General features: G+C 44.1%; 1 protein-coding gene across 6 annotated transcripts in view; it reads right to left on the bottom strand.

Moving 5' to 3' along the window:
- Nucleotides 1-23039, bottom strand: part of TOX2 (TOX high mobility group box family member 2) — a 214633-nt gene that overhangs the window by 88112 nt on the left and 103482 nt on the right. The window contains exon 3 of one of the 6 annotated variants that reach the window (XM_068263545.1): nt 22726-22789. The exons of the other annotated variants lie outside the window; for them this stretch is intronic. Coding sequence (XP_068119646.1) covers nt 22726-22764 — 39 coding nt within the window. The 5' untranslated portion in view covers nt 22765-22789. The remainder of the gene's footprint in view (nt 1-22725; nt 22790-23039) is intronic. 6 annotated transcript variants of the gene reach the window in all.

The raw sequence follows: 23039 nt of genomic DNA, 5'->3' as shown, positions 1-23039 counted from the left end.
ATTGCTCACTGCAGAGCCATACAACTAGGTACGCAAGTGAATCCCCCCCCCCTTTTCTGCCCACCAACAGAGCTTTCTGTTGGTGGGCACTGATCGCTGCGGTGATGTTTTGGTTTTTATTTACTTATTTTTTATAAAATTGTCTATTTTATTTTTATTTCCACCCTCCCTTTCTCCCCGACAGCCAATCATGGCGATCCTCTCTCATAAGCATCAGCCTATCGGAGGGGGATGTTAATCGGAGCCTCTCCGGGGGACATCCAAGTGACACAGCTGTCCCCAGTACATCGCTGCAGTAGATCGCAGCGCTGTACAATGTAAATAGACGTTTACAATGTGTCGCAGTCTAGTCTGCTAGCGGCGCTGGCAGACTGATAATGGAGCAGCGCTCCATCACTCAAGCGGGGATGTGCACGCATCGGCGCATACGATCCCCTGTAATGCCTCGCCCCAGGACTTGACGCCTTTCAGTGTTAGGTGGTCCTGGGGCTGCCACTTTCCCGACGCCTATGGGCGTTAGGCAGTCGGGAAGGAGTTAAAGTGGGATTATACTATGAAATGTAACATTTCTGTTACTACTCTTAGGTACATAAAAGAACAATAGAAAGCATTCCCAAGTATTCCCTGTTTGTAAAAGTGTTTATTTTCACTGTAGAGAGCAGTAGAAACCTGCTTTTGTCATTGGCAAAGGCAAGAATCTCCATGTGCATGTGTTTTTTTTTTCACTTTGCCTCCCTCCCTCGCTGAATAGATACATCACCCTGGCAACAGCTGAGTCACTTCAGCAGAAAAGGGGGGTGGCAGAATAAAAGACACAGGTAATCCAACCAAAGAACAAGAAAAAGCTTCCCCGCACTCACTACGATCTCCAGGGTGTAAGTCATATAAAGTGCTGTTCGACTTGAACTGTAACTGTGCCTCCACTGAATGTCAGAACCAAACTCAATCTTGCAACATAGAAACGTGGGTACTAATAAGTCGTGGGTACTAATAAGTTCAGCAAACATTTGCCATTTATTGCACTAGTATGTGTAAAACGTAGGCGGCACCTTCGGGTTCTGGGTGAGTGTTGTCATATGGATGGATGAAGTACCATGATGTTTTTATCCATGTGCCAAAGCTGCTATCTACGTTTTATAAATTCAAGTGCAATAAATTGGCAAATGTTTGCTGAACTTATTGGTGCCCACGTTTTTATGTTGCAAGAATAAAGACACAGGCACAGGGAGATTATTGCCTTTGCTGATGACCAGATGTAAGCAAGTTTCTACTTTTATACTTTAGGATGCTCACATTTGTGTCACCCACCATAAACAAACATGATCCTACAGGTGACACTGCAGGACCCCAATACTGTAGAGATGTGTCGCTAAACAGCAGCCAGGCCATGCATTCTAGGTCTATGAAAGAGGGACGATTGATCAATGGAACAGTTTTCATGGGTGGGTAAGGGAGGGAGGGATCAACTTGGCCGGAGATAGCTGCTTAAAGATCTGGCATACCGTACGGTTCTGATCTAGTTCTGTATCTTGCCTGGGTAAGAAACTTCAAGTTTTGAAACCTTGCTGGAGTACTATGTGTGACCTTCCAAAAGCAAGTGTGGCCCCCATGACGCAGAAGTGTGGCCAGAACAACATCTACTTGGGGCAGGAGCGGTAAGGGGTGTACCGAAGAGGGAAGAGGAAGTTAAGAAGTTGGGCATCTCACACAGTCCTAGGCCACCCTGCTGCATGGTCTGCTTCCCTGGTAGTCACACCTCTACTTCCACCTCCACCCTAGCTGGGTCTTTGTTTACATATGACACAGTTTCTTCCTCTAACCACTAGCTGGCGTTGATTAGCAGAAAGCAGTTGGACTCTCTATTTCAAGAGAGAGCAATAGTTCTTTATGTATATTTTACGGCCAGAACCCGAAGTCTGGCCACTTCGGGTTCTGACCAGTCAAAACTAGAAGTGGCCATCACATGGCCAATACCCGGAATGAATTGTTTCCTGCCGGCTCAGTTACTCCGTTACTGCTCCGGCTCTTCCCCTTGGCTGCCTCCTATTGACATCTGTTCAGTCGGGGACACGCGTGTAGCATTGCCAGCAGGGAACACATGCATGCTTCCAGTCGTTTGTTGCGGCAGGAAGGCAGAGCGGGAACGCCACAGACATTGCTTCTGCCAGCACCCCCTCTGCAGGAACGAATGGCAGGAATCCCTACCACGACGAACGAGACTGGGGGAATGTGTGTCCGCAGCTGAACAGATGTCAATAGGAGGAGGCCAAGGGGAGGAGCTGGAGCAGTAACAGAGTAACTGAGCCGGCAGGAAACAATTCATTCCAGGTATTGGCAGCAGTGTGGCGGCCACTGATGATAGTACAGCCTGAGGGGAAAGTTACACATACTGGACGCTGAGGGGGCATTTTGGATAACTGCAAATTTGTAAGTACTGGAATCCCTTTTTGTGATTGCGATTTTGCACTACTTTTTTCGGTGATTGCGTTTTACGATTCTCATTCTCGTGAATGAACATCACAATATAATGGCCAGGAGACTGCTCTATGCAGCACGTTTGCAATTGGTGGAAATTTCAAACGTTCCTCAATCGCTGTCATTAGAGTAATCCCATAGGATCAGCAAAACGCGAATCGCGGGCAAAAAGTTACTAAGTGTGAAAAGGGCCTTACATATACCGTACATACAATAACTCTTTTTTTAAAAGACACCCAAGGTGAAAATTAATTAAACAATTGTTTCTATCTTTCTTCTCCTAACAATGACTTTTATTTTATAATTAAACTCTACTTTTCAAGTTTTTACTGTTTTTTTAATGTTTTTTGCTCAATGACACATTCATTGAAGTATACCAGAGCTAAAATCTATGAACTATCGAACATTTGTATCTCTTTCCTGCTCTCAGAAGCCATTTTCTGCAAGGAAAGAGTTTTATATTTGTAATTTCTTATCAGTGAGGGTCACACTGTAGTCTGACCCAGCCCTGACTCAGACAGGTACTGCCACTTACATACCTGATGTTTAACTCTTTCAGGCAGAGAAATAAAAAAGGAACACCGCACAGTTATTTGTATGCTAGGCACTGTACATTCACATGTCTATATCATTATGTCACCTTGGGTATCCTTTAAACATGCGCCACCATTGCTCCCAAAATGGCCAGGAAGCACAGCTCCTGTTATATAAAAAAATCTGTCTGCATATAACTAGCTTGTGCAGCACAGGTGCACACCTGTTCTCTAAATAAAGCCTATTCTAAATGAGAGAGATCATTGACAGACAGGCTGCTGCTGAGGGACGAACGTGCACTACACAGACACAAGTAAAATCACACTATACAATAACCAATCAGCATAATTGCACTGAAAAGAGCTTACAAATCGGGTTACACAACAAATTACTGTATTCAGCCGGAGCTGTGTAATCACTGTATCAAGAAACTATTTACATGACATGCAATCAGCCCTTTTTTGAATATTTTCAGCACACAGCACTGTTGGACAGGAACATTTATTGCACCTAACCAGGATTCAGGTTTCAAAGGCAATATATACTGTTTTGTTTTTTAAACTTGGTTATTACATTCAGTACAAAAAAAAATCAAATATTTTTGCAGTTAGATATTTAATCAGGTGTAAATGAAACATAACTTATGCATATTCCTTTTGTGCACGTTGCAGCCAACAGGTGGAGCTCCAGCTATCTTATTGCAATTAAAAGGAGTCTGAAGAGAAAATTAAAAGCAAAACAAAAACAAACATACTTACCTAAGGAGAGGCACGGCTCTGGGTCCTATGCAGAGTTCCCCAACCCTGTCCTCCGGGCCCACCAACAGTACATGTTTTGCAGGAAACCACAAACATTCACAGGTGAGGTAATTAGTGTCTCAGCAGAACTGATTAACTACCTCTGTGGATTTCCACAAAACATGCACTGTTGGTGGGCCTTGAGGAGAAGGTTGGGGAACACTGCAAGCCTTCCCATTCCTTTCCTCATCCCGCTGTTCCTGCACTGGCTCCCATGATCGGAGACTGCTTTCTTCCGCTTCGGGTGAGCTTCGGAAGTCATTCGGGAGCACTAGGCTCCCGAAGACAGGCCGCTCTATACTGCGCACGTGCAAGCGCCCCGTAACGTGCTCTTGCCGGTGTGTAGAACAGAGCCGCCGGTCTTTGGGAGCACTCAGGCTTACAAAGCCTCCCGCCCTGGGAGATTTAAACGGAGGAGCCTGTGGGGGAACGAAGAGATGAGAAGAGGAACGGGAAGGCTGTATAGGACCCAGGGCCTTCCCTCTCCTTTGGTAAGTATCTGGGGTTTTGTTTTTTGGGGGGATTTTTGCCTTCAAATTGTCTTTTGAACGGAGTGGTTTTACACATACCTATAAAACACTTTAAAAGAGGAACCATAATGATGTAAAGTAGACTGCAATAAATTATTCAGGATACTCATCTTTACTTCAAGTATTCTGGTTTCAGCGTCAAAAGCACTTCTAATATCTATATATTGCTATTAATATTTAACCCTGTCTGGTGATGCTTAGCTTAGGCTATGATATCATGCAGCCTTCTCCACCAGAGCACTCTGGGAGATCAGGTGAAGTTGTTGCTCACTGCACAAAAAAATCATTCCGCAGTAATTCACATTGCCAGCAGTAAAGATGCCGCCGTATTTGAAGAATTTAACAGTATAAATTACGATGAACAAACATTGACTAAATAATATATAAATGAATATTGTAAAAAAAAATGTATCTATTGAGGTATACACTACAAGTTGTTTTTTGAAGCACCTTGCACACTCGATGTGTTGCGTCGCAGCACAGTAGTGTTTCCCTCTGCAGCTCGTTGCAAGGGAAATGTAAGCTTATGGAGACTTGCACAGCTCACACGATGCAACACGCCATGACAGAAGTACCCTAATTGCTGCAATGCCGTCACAAAGGGTATAAACACAAGTTGGGCAAGCTCAACCTCTTGAGCCTCACTGCACCCCAAATTCAGAGAGCTGTGAAGAAAATGTCTCTTTTCCAGCTATACCCTGGAGAAGTATCACTACTGCTGAGTGTCAGGAGGCAATTCCTCAGTGTCTCTTAATCGTATTGCACCCGTCGTCAACAGATCATGGGTTTGCCGGTAGTTCCCCAACCCATCTTTTAATAAGAGAAGATGGGTTGGGGAACTACCGGCAAAACCCATGATCTGACGAATGATAGTTTCCCTATCTATCTTCTGCCGTGGGTAGACGCGACGGGTGCAATACGATCGCAATACTTTTGCGTGGGAGTCTGTGGGGATCGGACGATCGTCCGCGATTGGGACCATTGTGATCGCCTCACATCGCTAAACATTGCTTAATTTAAATAAAATGATGTTACAAGATGTTGCGCGATACCGTGGAAAATGGTTGATCATTGCGAAATGTCGCCAGAAAAATTGCGTGGTGTGTACAGGCCTTACTACCTTTCAAACCTCCCATTGGTCATTTAATAAGAACTGGAAAGCTCGGGAGCTCAGCAACATTTTACTTGCCTTTCACTTCAAGTTACACTGGGGTGTATTCAGCAAACGTCTGTTAAACTGCCACACACATTGCAATTGTACCAATGATGTCCCGAGTTACCTATCTGCTACCTGCATAACGAGTGGTACCCTGGTAACATTCACGTAACATGGCTCGTGCTAAATGTCATGTCCATTTTAATGCCAATTTCATGAAAATGATTTGCGAGATCCTTGCAAACCGGTCATAACATACGGTAAGTTTGACGATTTCGCTCAGTACGACGTTCACACACCCTTTTTTCCAGACAATCATATCTCCATAATAATATTGAAATGACACTGAAGCCAAAAAAAAGAAACGATAGTATAAGGAATTGTCTGTGTAGTATGGATAATTAATAGAACATTAGTAGCAAAGAAAAGTCTCATTTTTATTTAGTTATATAGCTTTTTTTCTATAACATTGCATCAGTCTCTAATATTTGCTGTTTACAAACTACACTCTGCATTTTAACCACTTCACCACTGAGGGGTTTTACACCAGAGCAATTTTCACCTTTCAGCGCTCCTTCCATTCATTCGTCTATATGAAATGAACTATATCTTGGTTTTTTTGCCACCAATTAGGCTTTCTTTAGGTGGGACATTATGCCAAGAATTATTTTATTCTAAATGTGTTTTAATGGGAAAATAGGAAAAAATGTGGGAAAAAATTATTATTTTTCAGTTTTCGGCCATTGTAGTTTTTAAATAATGCATGCTACTGTAATTGAAACCCATGAAATGTATTTGCCCATTTGTCCCGCTTATAAAACCGTTTAAATTATGTCCCTATCACAATGTTTGGTGCCAATATTTTATTTGGAAATAAAGGTGCATTTTTTTCAGTTTTGCATCCATCCCTAATTACAAGCCCGTAGTTTATAAAGTAACAGTGTTATACCCTCTTGACATAAATATTTAAAAAGTTCAGTCCCTAAGGTAACTATTTATGCTTTTTTTATTGTATTTTTTTTTTATTACAAAAAAAATAATAATTGGGGAGTGTGGGAGGTAATGAGTTAATTTATTGTGTAAAACTAAGGTATTTGTATATGTAAAATACTTTAGGGTGTAGTTTTACTATTTGGCCACAGTGAGTTTGTTTACATGCGACCTGTAAGCGTCGGGAAGGACGCTTACAGGAAGCACTACAAGGCTGGGCAAATCACAATGATCGCGCTGTTTCTCATAGAAGCAGCAGATCATTGCAGGGGCTTAGATCAGCGAACGGGAATGGATTTTCCCGTTCATTGATCTCCGGGCAAGCGGGCGGCGGCGTGCACGAGCGGCGGGAGTGCGTGTACGAGCGGCGGTGGCGCGGGAGGTACGAACTTCTCTGTCCCTTGGTTTTTTAGGGGGGGAAAAAGGGATGGAGAAATTCGTACTGCGGGGGGTAAAGTGGTTAAATGATGAAACAGAGCAGAGCTAAAGACCCTTTGAACTTCCTGGCAGTAAAACCCTAAAAACAAAGTAAAACAAAAGAAACAGTGAGGCCTCGTTCACATCTAAAACCGCAAGCGCAAGTCTTTTGCGATTTTGTGCGCACGTTTTTTCCCCCTCTTGGCGCTCCACTGCGCACTGCGTTCTTTGGTAAAAGCACTTTTCTAAGTGCTTTTCCAGAGTGGTTTTGTAATTCACTCCCCGACGCAAGCCAGGAAGTGATCTCTTTGACCCGGAAAAGAGTAAATGCAATGTATGTATTGTAAAAAATGTGAATGCAATCGCCACATAAAGCGGTTTTGTGAGCATTTAGCGCTCTTTCTATACCTTCCATTATAGCAAAAACGCCCCAAAAATGGTACAGGCACCGCTTTGCTGAACGCACAGCGCACAAACCGCGCTGATATGAACCTTCACACAGAGATTCATTGCACAAGCGTTTTGTGGGCGATTTTGAAAATCGCCTTCACTGGAAAAATGGGCAAAAACGCCCTTAGTGTGAACGATCCCTGAGAGAGGTTGAGATAAGTGCTTCAGAAAATGGCATTGCTCTCTGACTAAATTAGCCGGAGAGCTCAGAGAAGCTCATTTGCATAGTTTAACTCTTCCTGTACTGGAAACACTATGCGACTCCTATCTGTGCTACTAATGGTCTATTTCTTAGCCATACTATACATACAAATCATTATGTCGTAAGTTTATTTTCACTTCAGATTCCCTTTAACAGGTGGGACATCAATCACTGGCTACATGCAAGGCTGCTTACACAATTTCACGTGGATGGAGGCTACAGACTACAGTTACAAAATGATATTTTGTTACAGGAGCACAGTGGTGGAATTCCTTTCCCATAAAATGAGGCCGAATCCCTGATCCATCGTGAAAGCGGCTGGTCGGATGTTTGGCAAGGCAGGCTGGATGCAGTGCTTGGACTGGCAGTAGGAATGTCAGGCAGGGAACGGGTTAAGCTGTAGATGGAATGCAGCAGAGGAGCAGAAAGGCTGGAAGCATGTTCTAATGGATCCACTAATGGAATGGCCTGTAATCTGAGGGCCATATCTGCTATTCAGAAAATGCATCACTCCGACTAAATATTTCATATCGCCGGTTTCATATACTGCCTCACTGCTGAGTGCTTTAGAGTGGTGAGTAATCCACCGCTATAGATGTGTAGGGGCAATATAAACACCTGCCTGTATAGACCTATTTTATGATGCAATGCAGAAAGCAATGAGGGCGTTCGGAGAGAGCACTAAAACCCATGACAGCCAATCAGATCCCTCCATTCTTCTATATCAAGGAGCAAGGAACAATAACTGCTGATTGGCTGGCTGGTTACTATGGGTAGGGAGGAACGAATCGGTTTGATGTGCAGCATGTTTCAGCAATCGTGATGTGGTAGATAACAGTCTTATGTTGTAGTGCTAGAGTCACAGGTTCGAACCTCAGACAGGATGCTAGCTGCATGGAGTTTGTATGTCCTGCCCCTTTTTGTGTGATTATTAGGGAAGGTTGATGAAATTCTCATAATTCTGCTTTGATGCTAATTTTATCCAGCTGGGAAATAGACCAATTGAGTGCGGCAGTTGCTGCTGCACTTGTGTGGTCCATTCCTACATATATTTGCATAAAATTAGACTAACACTTGCATCAACTCAGAATTATTGGAATCTTATTGATTGTCCGCCTTGGTACTCCAATTTCCTCCCACATCCCAAAGACATGCTGATAGGGTAACTGGTTTCCTCTAAAATTGGCCCCAGACCAGCGCTGTCCAGCTTATGGACATGGAGGGCCAAGCACCTGGGAGTGGAGGAAGGTGGAGGTGGAGCTTGTGAGCAGTTCACAGAGCCGTGCAGCAATGTCCCGGTTTTGGGGTGCGGAGCTGAGTGGAAAGAAAGAGGTGGGCCTGGCAGAAGTAGTAAGGAACCACCAGATGGACAGGACTGTCCTAGACTATATTGACATTATACATTAGATTAGACTGTAATTATGGTAAATGTGATGCCAAAAATATGCAACTGACAACCATCTGTGTGCACTGCTGCCCCTGGTGGTCCTATTGAATGATGTGGCACTAGTTTCCCCTTCACTCCCCCCTCCTGGCCCTTGTGCAATGTTGAAGACACACTTGTCACATGCTGGCATTATTCCTGGTTTCTTTGGGTGACACAGCGCATTGCTACATACGGCGATGTCATATGGTGCAGGGGCTCCCTGTGATGCCAAACGCCAGAGGAGGCCAAGATATACTCCAGTGTGACAGGTGAGCCTTTAACATTGCACACGGGCATATGGGGGGGGGGGGGGGGCACATATACACTTGGAGGGAAAAGTAACCTGGGGTCCCACGGTTGTCCGGGATATGGAATGCTGTTGTGCCATGCACCTGATCAAGCCTTTCCAACCAAGATTTTTTTCAATATTACCGATCGATCCTCTCCAATTTGGCCAGAAATTAATCGAAAGATTGATTGGGTGGCTATGTTTTGGTAATGATTTTCATCAGATAAAATTAATAGATTCAAGGGTCGATCAGCCTGCAAAATCGAGTGACATATGGGAACCCTTAGGGTTAGGCCTTATAGAGGTAATATAGGCTAAGGCAAGGCGGCAAACATCTCAGGGTAGCTTATTCTAATTTGCCCTGCATCCACCACAAATGGTGGGCTTCTTCCTGTTAGGTGCCTCCCTCCCCCCCGACTGACTCCTCAGTTGTTTTTACTTCTCGGTAGTCTCTTTAATGGAGAGTTGTAGGATGTGCAGTAACCATGGCAACTAGCCTCATTTTTAGGCACCTGCATGATGGGAAAAAAAAATGAGCAACGCCATCTGCAATTTCCATCTGCACCTGAAACTCAGCCAGCAAATATTCCATCAGGACACAAATTGTCCAGTCGGCTGACTAAATTGACCGCCGCAGCAGATGTTTGTCAATCATAAGGCCATGTTTGTAGATAAAGTAATGAATGCCTGGCCCTGAAATGGAGCTGCACCAACCAGACAAGCAGTAAAGAGGCCCTGACATTCCACTGCATGAGCTCCAGAGCAGGGCTGGATCTACCGTATGTCGTTATGTACTCTAGAGAAAACCATGCTGCCCCCCCCCCCACACACACGGTTCATATAACCCCCCCACCACACACAGACACACACACACACACACACACAGACACACACACACACTCTTTTCTGGCTGTTGTGCCTATTCAAGATATTAGATGATATCTGTGGAATACCATATAGAGGGCTACTAATGATGTTCTCTATCTGCAACAGTAGTCAAGACAGCTAGTCTTGCAGATGAGGATGCCATGAATGCAAATTGTCATTACCATCAGCAGGTTGAGTATGACTAACATCCATACACATCTCCACCCATGCCATATGGTGTTGGGCAGAGTTTTCCTTTAGGCCCCTTTGACACTTGCAGGTTAAACCTGCGTCGCATTACCCTATTTTTCTTCAAGGGGCCGCAAAAGCAATGAAAGGCTGTGGAGACTTTCACACCTCCTGCGGTCCATTGTGGCTCGCTGGAAGTATCCAAGCCGACACGAGAAACAGCACATTAACGCACAGTGTTTGGGGTGCTGTAAGTCTATGGGTGATGCAGTAAGGGCTCAGACACACTATAAGCGCTTTTTTGAGCGCTTGCGATTGATTAGCGCTTTCTGAGCACTTTTTTTAAAAATTGCTCTCATTCACTTTCATTAAAATCACGATAAAAGTCACGGCAATCACATACCTGTAGAAACGTACGCGATTGTGGCGATTTTTGTGCGTTTTTTACCTTAATTTTAATGAAAGTGAATGGGAGCGCTAATCAATCGTAAGAGCTTAGAAAAGCACTTATAGCGTGTCTGGTGGAGCGCCAGGATGCGTTTGTGCAGACCGATGGGAACCCTAGTGACGAAGTTCCTACCCAGCAAGGAGTGCGTCATTGAGCAGGGGGCGACACTATGCACATGACCCTGTCTGTGCACTCTGCCGCAGGGTCATATGAGTGAGGTTTTTTACGGTGATCCCTTCCAGTCCCGACAATATTTTGTCAGAACTGAAATATACCAGTTGCTGTCAGTTATATATCAGCAGCTGTCAGTTACAACTGAATGTGCAAGGTAATGTACATGTTTCTCTATGGCTCAAGTAGGTGAAATTACAGTTCAACAGTGTGCTGACCAGGAAGCTGTTATGGGGTAATGGCCATTTTCAAAATGAAGGACAGAGAATTCCATTGATCACAGTGGACAAATGGGATGCAGAAGAGGAGAAGGAGATTGAGAAGTGGACTACACAGGAGGTAAGTATGACCTGTGTTGCTATTTTTACTTTTTATTTTCAGTTTAGGTTCTTGGTTGAGAGACCGCAAACAGACTAGAGGCATATCAGTGTGAGGCAATCTGCCATGACACCCTTCAAAAAGTGCTCTAGAAATTTTTTTTACAAAAATTAACTAATGACTGATGACAAAATGCAGCTTATTTGAATTGTGATAGCCTCTGGCCAGGAGGCATGATGAGACTTCATAACACCAGCAGGCAGGGAAATACAAAATTCTTAATTTAAAACATTATTTCCCATCATGCTTCAGGGCATGTCTGATGCAGGGCTAAATGAGTATTTTGTGTGATGATGAATTTTATGCATTGTATCTCTATTCATCTTCTTTATCTCGTGGCTGTGTCAAGTGTGAATTTATATACGGTTATTGAGAAAGGAAGCCCCTTCCATCTGCTTTATGAAGGGTGGTTGGACTGAGCATTGACTAGGAATAACATTTGTAACTTCTAACTTGCTAAAATGTTTTGGCTTCAAAAGTTTCCAGCTGCAAGTTACCAAAATCTCATATCCCCTCTTAAAGAGAAACTGTGACCAAGAATTGAAGTTCTTCCTAATCAGTAGCTGATTTCCCATGAGAAATCTTTTCCTTTTCTCAAACAGATCATCAGGGGGGTCTGTATGGCTAAAATTGTGGTCAAACCCCTCCCTCCCCATGGTCCTGACAGTTTCCTGTCTGTGAACCTCATTGCATGGTGGGAAATGGCTGTTTACAGCTGTTTCTAACTGCCAAAAAAGCAAGCAGTATCTCCTTCCACTGACATCACCTGCCAGCAGTAAAAATGTCACCATGTGATAAATGTCAGAATGTAAATCAGGAAGAGGAAAGATTTTACAATGGGCAAACACTGACTAAATCATTTTCGCTACCGCACTACAAATCCTCATTCTCTGATTGGCTGATTCATCCCGAGTCTTATGATTGGCTTAACATTGACTATTGGTACAGCGGATTTCCGCAGAAATTTCCACTACCGCTTACCGCAATACAAATCTTCATTCTCTGATTGTTTTTTTCATCCGAGGCGTCTGATTGGCTTAAAATGACCAATCATCAATATAGCAGAAATTTCCGACGAATTCCGCACTCTAATTTCCGCGTTCCACATTCCGATGCGGTAATGTCATTTACGATCGGAAATGCAGAAATTTCCATTCTGCAGAATCAGAATGAGCATCCCTAGTATGTATGTATCCTGTAGTATATGTATTGTAGTCTAGGGCCAGTTTAGGGGAAACTAAATTAACTTATCTGTATGTTTTTGGGATGTGGGAGGAAACCGGAGTGCCCGGAGGATTCTAACAGTAATTTAAAATTGATGATCTCATTGAAAAGTGCCAACCTCTTCAGATTATAGCCACTTTTGTAAATGTAAAGAATAAAATGATAGACTTTTTTTTTTCTGTCAAATAACCTGTTAAAGTCCCTTTAAAAATAGGCCCCCAAATAAATTATGCAGGGGTGTATGATCCATTAGGTGACTGCTTTGTAAGTCTCACTGGCTGGTTATGATCATGTGATCACATCTCACTTCAACTATAATACAGGAAGTAGAAGTGAGGCCTGATCACATGATAGCAACCAGCCATTCACAGACCAGAGGTGGCCATATATAGGCAGATTGATCAGATTCGTTCAGAGGGATCTATCTGATGGTCGAATCTGCTGCTCTGAGATGGATCCATTGCTGCCACACATCTACACAAAGATTTCCAGTAGATTTCAGCATGAAAACGAAACGATAATCGGGTGGCTATATTGCGGCCTCAATCATTATGATCGAATCTGCAGGCTATTGATGCTGCAAATTGAGAAATGTATGGGCACTTTAACAGTGACATTAATCACCTACTTGCCCATGAATTCTACTGGAAGAAAATAGTGATGAGCCAAAATTTCCCAAAATTACAAAACAATTTTTGCAATTACCACACGAAATTGTAATTCATAGTTATCAGAAAATGCATAGTTCATAATTTCATCATTTTGTGTTGTAGGTAGAAAAAAAACTAAGTCTTGTAAAAGTTATACCTTTTAATGGCTAACTGATAAAGTTAAATTATGCAAGCTTTCTGGGATCTAGTCCCCTTCTTCAGGCATATTTCCAGATGTTAGCTGTAGTAAAACACTGATGCAGGTAAACAGTAAACACAAAGATGGCAGTATACTATAGTAATCTTTACTATATACCTGCATCAGTGTTTTACTACAGCTAACATCTGGAAATGTTAAATTAAAAGGTATCACCTTTACAAGACTTTGTTTTATTTCTACCTACATAATTTGTTTGGCTAACATGGTACAGAAACATTTTTACTACTATCGTCATTTTGTGTTGTAATTTTGCATTAAAGGGACACTATGGCCAAAAATTTAAAATATGTGCAAACATAGACAAATAAGAAGTACGTTTTTTCCAGAGTAAAATGATCCATAAATTGCTTTTCTCCTATGATGCTGTCACTTACAGTAGGTAGTAGAAATCTGACAGAAGCGACAGGTTTTGGGCTAGTCCATCTCTTCATAGGGGATTCTCAGCAAGGCTTTTATTCTTTATAAAAATATTCCCTAATAAGGATTTAAACAATGATGCTGGACAGCTTGCCTGCTCGCTACACAGTTTTTTGGCAGTTGGGCCAGAGCAACTGCCATTCACTAAGTGCTGTTGAAAATAAATAAACCCCTGAGAATCCCCTATGAAGAGATGGACTAGTCCAAAACCTGTCACTTCTGTCAGATTTCTACTGCCTACTGTAAGTGACAGCAAAATAGGAGAAAAGTAATGTATGGCTCATTTTACTCTGGAAAAAACATACTTTTTGTATACGTTTGCACATATTTTAAATTTTACAATTTTTCTCTATAGTGTCCCTTTAAATTGTAATTTTGTGTCAAACAAGAAAATTACACGATATTACCGATAACACGAAATCAACCCCGAAAAATACTCGTAAAATACTCGTGATTATTAAAATCTCCCTAATTACAAAAATGAATCACAAAACCTATTGTAATTTATGAAAATGTTGAGTATGATCGTATTTTGCATACGTTTTTCATGATTACGATTTTTCCGTTATGATCATAATTATAATTACAAAAATTGCACAAAATTTTGCTAAATCGTGATTAGCACATTATGATCATTACTAGAAGAGAATCCATGTCTGCTCAGCACAGCAGAAGGTGAAAACACCTTCTGAAAGTGCATTTAAAGAGGAACTCCAGTGAAAATAATGTAATAAAAAAAGTGCTTAATTTTTACAATAATTATGTATAAATGAGTTAGTCAGTGTTTGTTCATTGTAAAATCTTTCCTCTCCCTGATTTACATTCTGACGTTTACCACATGCTGACATTTTTACTGCTGGCAGGTGATGTCAGTGGAATGAGCTGCTGCTTGCTTTTTTGGCAGTTGGAAACAGCTGTTATTTCCCACAGTGCAACGAGGCTCACAGACAGCAAACTGCCAGGACCATGGACATGACATCACACCGTGGGAGGGGTTTCACCACAATATCAGCCATACAGAGCCCCCTGATGATCCGTTTGTGAAAAGGAAAAGATTTCTCGTGGGAAAGGGGGTATCAGCTACTGATTGGGATAAAGTTCAATTCTGGGGCACGGGTTCTCTTTAAGTTCAAAGGAGTTTAAAGGTCTGTTGTTATCAATCTTTCAAAACAGGTTATAAACAGGAGGGAAAATGTCACAAAATCTTTGTAATAAGTGGTGGGGGATGCTTTTATTTCATGCATGCAGGAGTTCTTCTTTAAATTTTCATTTACTTTTACCATATTGAACAGTTCAGAGCTTGCCAAACTGCGCAGCGAAGTACCCACAGCCATCTGTCACCCTCATTAATTACTTATCTGTCTTATCTGGGCTGAAGGCGGGGACTCCTCTAAGGATGTGGCTTTAGAGATGGTTTCAAATTATATACATGTTAACTTGAAAAAGGAACTGTACTGAAAATAACCCAATCAACACAATTATTTTTACTTTATAAATTAAGTCACTGGTTGTCCGTTGTAAAATCTTTCCTCATTCTGAAATTTAGCTCAGGTGGCGACATCTTTAGTCCTGTCAGGTGCAGCTCTGCGGAATGTTTACCTGGGCTCCCAGAATGCTCATGAGGTGGGATTCCACATATCTAATCAGCCTACAATGTGGCATCACTGGGATGCCCTCCTACATAGAGATAGATAGATTGATAGATAGATTGGTTGATTGATTAGATAGATAGATATTCACAATAATATACTTCCAAGAGACATTAAAACATAACTTGTAATATAAGATATCTAAAAAGCCTGCCTATGCAAATATCAAAAATATACATATATACTATTCTGGAAAAGGGAATCTGTCGATCCGTTTAGACCATTTTGGCCCTTATCAGGCCCGCATATATTCAAGGTCTTTTTCCTAATTTACCAGACGGAGTTGAAACTTATCTAGCACATCACCCCACCTAAACCGCAACATGTTTCAACCCCTTAAAAGGGGCTTTGTCAGGGGTACACACAAAGTGCAAGTGCGATACAGTGCTTATACATTACAGCACTTACACTAAAAAACATACATTTTAATAGATATTGGAAGTATATTATTTTGAATTGATTTAGAATCAGGTTGTTTATAACCTACAATGCAAAAGACATAGTATGAAAGGAGCCTTAAAAAAAAAAGTCAGTATAATTTCCATTTCAAATACTCCTGAACTGAAAGGTATGGAGGCTGACATATTTATTTCCTTTTAAACAATACCAGTTGCTTGGCAGCCCTACTGGTCTCTTTTGCAGCAGTAGTGTGTGAATCACACAACCAAAACATGCTCTGCATGCTTGTTTAGGGTCTATGGCTTATAGTATTGGAGACAAATAATTAGCAGGACAGCCAGGCCACACCTGCATTGTTTAAAGGACAACTGAAGCGAGAGGGATGTGGCGGCTGCCATATTTATTTCCATCTAAGCAATACCAGTTGCCTGGCTATCCTGCTGATCCTCTGCCTCTAATACTATTAGCCATAGCCCCTGAACAAGCATGCAGCAGATTAAGTGTTTCTGACATTATTGTCAGATCTGACAAGACTAGCTGCATGCTTGTTTCTGGTGTTATTCAGACTCTACTGCAGCGAAATAGACCAGCAGGGCTGCCAGGCAACTGGAATTGCTTAAAAGGAAATAAATATGGCAGCCTCCGTATACCTCTCACTTCAGTTCCCCTTTAAAAGAAAATAAATATGGCAGCCTCCATAGCCTTCTGTTTGTGTACTTTAGCCCTGCTATTAAGGTACATGAGCAGTACGGAATCTCTTGGTAAAGTACATGCGGTGATTTATTTATATCCTGGGTGATTTTAAATATGTTTTTATTTTTATTTTTTTGTGCAAAAGGTGAGGATATATTTTAAATAAAGTCCCCTGTGTTTATCCACAGTACTATTTCCATGTAACACAATGCGGCTTTCTGCCCGGACTCACATATACATAATCAGAGGCGCGCGGACTACACAATTGCTATTCCTTTTGTTAGCGTAGATGCACAGCTGACAAACTAGGCTGCACCTGACTCCAAAACACAAGGTCAGAACTCAAAAGTTGCAAATAATACATTCGGCGGTCACAAGTATTTGGCAGATAAGAGGGACACCTGCAGCCTCAGACAAGAGCTATTGTTTCATATGCCTCTGTAGCAAGGTATAAAATGTCTCAAAGAGAGGAGATCAGTTTGCATCCCCCCGTCCAGCCCAGCCCTCTCCCCCCGATTTAATCGCAAGTGGTCTTGTTATTTCAGGGCAGAAGGATATAAATTATTTAAAATCTAGTTATGTGGAATCAGCGTATTCTATAGCCTAGTCAACAAAAGGTAAGAGAGAGAACTGTTTCTGTAATAATAAGACCTATGGGAATATCAGCAGCAGCACACACACAAAACAAATGCAAATGCACAGATAGTAAGGAATATAAAAATAACGTATTGCAAAATACAGCAGCATCAATTGTTGGGAATAACATCACATAACAAAATCATCTGCATGTTAAAAATGTTCAACCTGTGTAAAAAAAATAAAAAATAAACGGAGTAGCAACTATGGCATGTTCAACATGGACTGTAAATGTATTGTGTTAAGATTACTAATACTTAAAGAGGTTTATAGAGTCCAATCCCATTCATCTTTTCTCCTAAGTGTTTTCCTAGGAGATAATTTTTCATTTTCTGTTAAAACCTCCCTGGCGGTAACCCCGAGCTACACTCGGGGTAGCCGCCATAGAGGATTTCTCTTCCCCGGGAGGGATTTTTTGAATAAAAGTTGTTTTAGCCTTTGTAGCTAGCACTTCGCTAGCTACCATTGTCCCCCAAGTCCCTCCGCTCTTTATTAATCGCCCCCCCCCCCCCAATCGCTGCCGTTATACGCACCCCCCCCCCCGATCCTGCGATGGTGCAGCCTCTCCAGGCAGCTCCAGGCTTCGCTATGTGAGGATCGGGATTGCGCATGACGTCGATGACCTCAGACGTCATGTCCGATCTTCGCCATAGCGACGACTGAAGCTCATTGGGGAGGCTGCGGTGCTCGCGGGATCGCGGCTAGGTAATGTAAGCTCATTGGGGAGGCTGCGGCTCTCGCGGGATTGCGGCTAGGTTACGTATAGCAGCGGCGATCGGGGGGATCAGAAGGGTGTGGGGGGACAATGGTAGCTAGCCTAGTGCTAGCTACAAATGCTACAACAACTTTAATTTAAAAAATCCCTCCCGCGGATGCAGCCTCAGAAAATGTGTACCGCCAGGGAGGTTAAAATGGTGCAAAAGCAGGCCAAAAAGTACCATCAAAATTATCCTGAGGCCTTTTATTGATAAAATGTGAAAGGAGGAGAAAACTGTCCCATGTTGTGTTAAGATGGGGCACTGACTATATACAGTATATAATATACCGATATACAGTATTTTCATTATTGATTTTAGTCCTGTACATGTTACATACTAGCACAGTACAACCCCCCCCCCCCCCCCCCACACACACACACGCAAAACCTAACCCTATTCTCATACGAGCCCCACCGATACGTAACCAAAACCAAACCCCCCCCCCCCCCCCACACACACACACACACACATACACACACTGACTACTAACCCAAACCAACCACCCCATGCCTAACCCAAACTGACCTCCCCAATAGCTAACCCAAACCAACTCTCCACCCATACCTAACCCTGACCCCCCCAATGGCTAACCCGAACCAACTCTCCACCCATACCTAACCCTGACCTTCCCAATGCCTAACCCGAACCAACTCTCCACCCACACCTAACCCTAACCGCACCCCCATCAATAGCCATGGCACCTTTGCCGCTATAAACAATAAATATCGGGTGTCACAGAAGTTTGGGCGCTCAGTAGGGGCCCCATATTAATAATGGTTATCAATAGAAATTTGAGCGTCGGAGGCGGCTGATAAAATAGCGGGTGCCGGCTGTTCGTTATGCAAACTGCAGTTACAAATAACACGTGCAAGGCGCCCAAATTTCCGTGAATAGTCGATATAAACATGGGTGTCTATGGGTTGCCCAAACTTCCCCACTCCTGAAGCTGCAGTTTAGAACCATTATTTACATCCTGTGCTGCAATGTGGGTTTCTGGTCATCCAAATTATGATGATTGACATTACGATCAAAATTACGATCGTACTTACTCAATATTGTACAGTGTATGGCCAGCTTAAGACCTAACCAAAAGAAACTTTTTGTTTAACTAGCATTCAATCATTTTTTTAAACCTTGAAGAGGAACTCCAGTGAAAATAATGTAATAAAAAAAGTGCTTCATTTTTACAATAATTATGAATAAATGATTTAGTCAGTGTTTGCTCATTGTAAAATCTTTCCTCTCCCAGATTCACATTCTGACATGTATTACATGGTGACATTGTTACTGTGGGCAGGTTATGTAGCTGCTTCTAGCTGTTCTGGCCGTTACAGACAGCTGTAAACAGCTATTTCCTGTCTGTGAACATTGTTACATTGTGGCAGTTTGCCCAGAGTACCGCGGTCCCAGAGCTTCTTGTGGGAGGGGTTTCACCACAATATCAGCCATACAGCGCCCCCTGATGGTCTGTTTGTGAAATGCAATAGATTTGTCATGTAAAAGGGGGTATCAGCTACTGATTGGGATAAAGTTAAATTCTTGGTCGGAGTTTCTCTTTAAAACTTATAGTGAAATAAATACACCTTGGGTTAAATGTTTTGACTACCTAGGGCCCTAACAATGGAATGGGGTGGGGCAGAATTGAAAAATGCACACTTAACTCCCCCTGATCTAGTAGAAGAAGTGTAAACTGAGTGAATATATTGAATGGATACTTCAGGCCAGGGCCGGCCTTTGACCTGAGCGACCTGTGCGATCGCTCAGGGCGCCGGCTTCCAGGGGGCGCGCTCCTGCCGCCTGGCCGCATGTAGCTGGCTGTGTCCGTTTCGCTCCGCCTCCCCCCCCCCCCCCCCCCCCGTGCGGCCACCGTGATGGAGGGGGGAGCCGCAGGGAGAGCAGCCCGTCCTCTCCCTCCCTCCTCTCCGGGCGCTCTCCGTGCTCCCCCCTGCAGAGTGCAGACTGCAGCAGTGAGAACAACTCACCTCCCTGGTTCCGATCGCCGGCGCCTCTCACTTGCCGCTGGTCTCCTCTTGTACATTGTCACTGATGCACAATAAACTTCCTGCTTAACAGGAAGTTTACTGTGTATCAGTGTCAATGTACAAGAGGAGACCAGCGGCAAGTGATACACCGTGAGAGGCGCCGGCGATCGGAACCAGGGAGGTGAGTAGTTCTCTCTGCAGTCTGCAGCAGCATCGGAGGGGGGAGCACGGAGGGTGGCCCGGAGAGGAAGGGAGGGAGAGGTCGGGCTGCCCTCCCTGCGGCTCCCCCTCCAGTATGAGGGGAGGGGAGCACCTACCTACCTACCTAATCTATACTGGGGGCACCTACCTATCTAGCCTGTACTGGGGGGGCAGCTACCTATCTAATCTATACTGGGGGGGCAGGCAGCTACCTATCTAATCTATACTGGGGGCACCTACCTATCTAACCTATACTGGGGGGGGGCAGCTACTTATCTAATCTATACTGGGGGCACCTACCTATCTAACCTATACGGGGGGGGGGGGGGCAGCTACCTATCTAATCTATACTGGGGGCAGCTACCTATCTAATCCATACTGGGGGCACCTACCTATCTAACCTATACTGGGGGGGGGGCAGCTACCTATCTAATCTATACTGGGGGCACCTACCTATCTAACCTATACTGGGGGCACCTACCTATCTAACCTATACTGGAGGGGCAGCTACCTATCTAACTTATACTGGGGGCAGCTACCTATCTAACCTATACTGGGGGCACCTACCTATCTAATCTATACTGGGGGCAGCTACCTATCTAACCTATGCTGGGGGCAGCTACCTATCTAACCTATGCTGGGGGCAGCTACTTATCTAATCTATACTGGGGGCAGCTACCTATCTAACCTATACTGGGGGCAGCTACCTATCTAACCTATACTGGGGGCAGCTACCTATCTAACCTATACTGGGGGCAGCTACCTATCTATACTATACTGAGGGAACCTACCTATCTAACCTATACTGGGGGGGGGGGGGCAGCTACCTATCTAACCTATACTGGGGGGGGGGGCAGCTACCTATCTAATCTATACTGGGGGGGGCAGCTACCTATCTAATCTATACTGGGGCAGCAGCTACCTATCTAATCTATACTGGGGGCAGCAGCTACCTATCTAATCTATACTGGGGGCAGCTACCTATCTAACCTATACTGGGGGGGGGGGGGGGGGGCAGCTACCTATCTAATCTATACTGGGGGCAGCTACCTATCTAACCTTTACTGTAGGCAGATCCCCCCTTTAGTGTATATAGGCTTAGGCTACTAGTCTTACAGTCGCAGATCCCCTTTTAGTGTAATTAGGCAGCAGATCCCCCCCCCCCCCCCATTAGTGTATGTGTGTGGTGCGCTCACACGCGAAGAGGTTGAATTTGGGGGGGGGGGGGCACCAAAATCTGGTTCTGCTCAGGGCGCTGTGAAACCTAAGGCCGGCCCTGCTTCAGGCAAGTCCCCTTATATTACATAGAAATGGTAAGATTGGGCAAACAAGATTGAATTGAGAAGTCCTCCTTAACCTCCTTGGCGGTTTATTTTTTCAGCAAAAATTGCAGAAATTTAATTTTTTTTTTTTTAAATTTTTTTTATGTTTCATGTAAAGCTACCAGAGTGGTAGCTACATGAAACTCCACTAGAGGGCGCATGTGTCCCTCTAGTTCGATCGTCGCCGGCAACAATAGCAAACAGGGGAACGCGTATATAACGCGCTCCCCTGTTTGGCTCTCTCCTGTCGCCATGGCGACGAGCGGAATGACGTCATGGACGTCCCTGACGTCAGACGTCTCCGATCCAGCCCATAGCGCTGGCCGAAACTCATTGGTCCGGGCAGCGCAGGGCTCTGGCGGGGTGGGGGGGGCGCCCTCTTGCGCCGCTGGGTGCGGGCGATCGCCACAGAGCGGCGGCGATCAAGCTGTACGCGCGGCTAGCAAAGTGCTAGCTGCGCGTACAGCACTTTACAGGGGTGAAAATTGCCCCCACCAGGGGCTGAGATCTCCTGCGCGGCATAGCCCGAGCTCAGCTCGGGCTTACCGCCAGGGAGGTTTAAAGAGGAACTGTAACAGAAAAAAAACGAAAACCCTGGGGAATACTTACCTCGGGAGGGGGAAGCCCGTGGATCCTAATGAGGCTTCCCCCGTCGTCCTCTGCCCCTCGGTTCCAGAGCTGGCTCCCCCGAAAACCACAGCTGACAAGGGTGTCGGCTGTGGCGCATTTACCTTCCCCGGCTCCAGCAAAGGCACAGTAGCGGTTTTCCAACTGGGCTCAGGCAGAAATGGCCGAGCCCGATCGGGTCCGCTCTACTGTGCAGACACAGTCACCAACGTAGTAGAGCAGACCCGATAAGGCTTTGCTATTTCCGCCTGAGCTCGAATGGAAAGCTGCTACTGCACCTATGCTGGATCGCGGTAGGTAAATATTTACCTCTCCGGTGTTCTCGGGGCTGCCACTGCCAGTGCTGATATCGAGGGACAGAGGAGAACAGGGAAGCCTCATTAGGATCTAGAGACTTCTGCCTGAGGAAAGTATTCCCTGGGGGATGTTTTTCATTTTCAGGTCATCTTTAGGGGTTAGCTCAATCACATGGTAACTTTGCAATTCAGCTGTCCACCATTCGACTGCTGTACATGCACACACAGAAGGACCATCTGCTATGGTGGTTGACATCAATCTGCCCCAGGTGGTGTACGACACAATTTAAAACCATTTGCATGTTATCCCTGGCAGGCAGTTTCCACCCCACCTTTAGAGCCTTGCAAAAGTATTCACCCCCCCTCGGCATTTTTCATGTTTTGTTGCCTCACAACCTGGAATTAAAATGGATAGTTTGAGAGTCTGCACCATTCCATTGACAGAACATGCTAACAACTTTGATTCATTTTTTTTTTGTGAGGCAGACAACAAATGGGACAAAATAACAGAAAACTTCAGCATGCACAACTTTCCCCCTGCCTCCCCCACCTCCCCCAGTCAGTACTTTGTGGAGCCAACTTTTGCGGCAATTACAGCTACATGTCACTTTGGATAAGTCTCTATGAGCTTGCCCACTGGCATTTT

Source organism: Hyperolius riggenbachi, chromosome 12 (assembly GCF_040937935.1).
Source record: "Hyperolius riggenbachi isolate aHypRig1 chromosome 12, aHypRig1.pri, whole genome shotgun sequence".
Lineage (NCBI taxonomy): Eukaryota > Metazoa > Chordata > Amphibia > Anura > Hyperoliidae > Hyperolius > Hyperolius riggenbachi.
The sequence above is the reverse complement of the archived record's forward strand: the minus strand, read 5'-3'. Positions and strand labels throughout refer to the sequence as shown.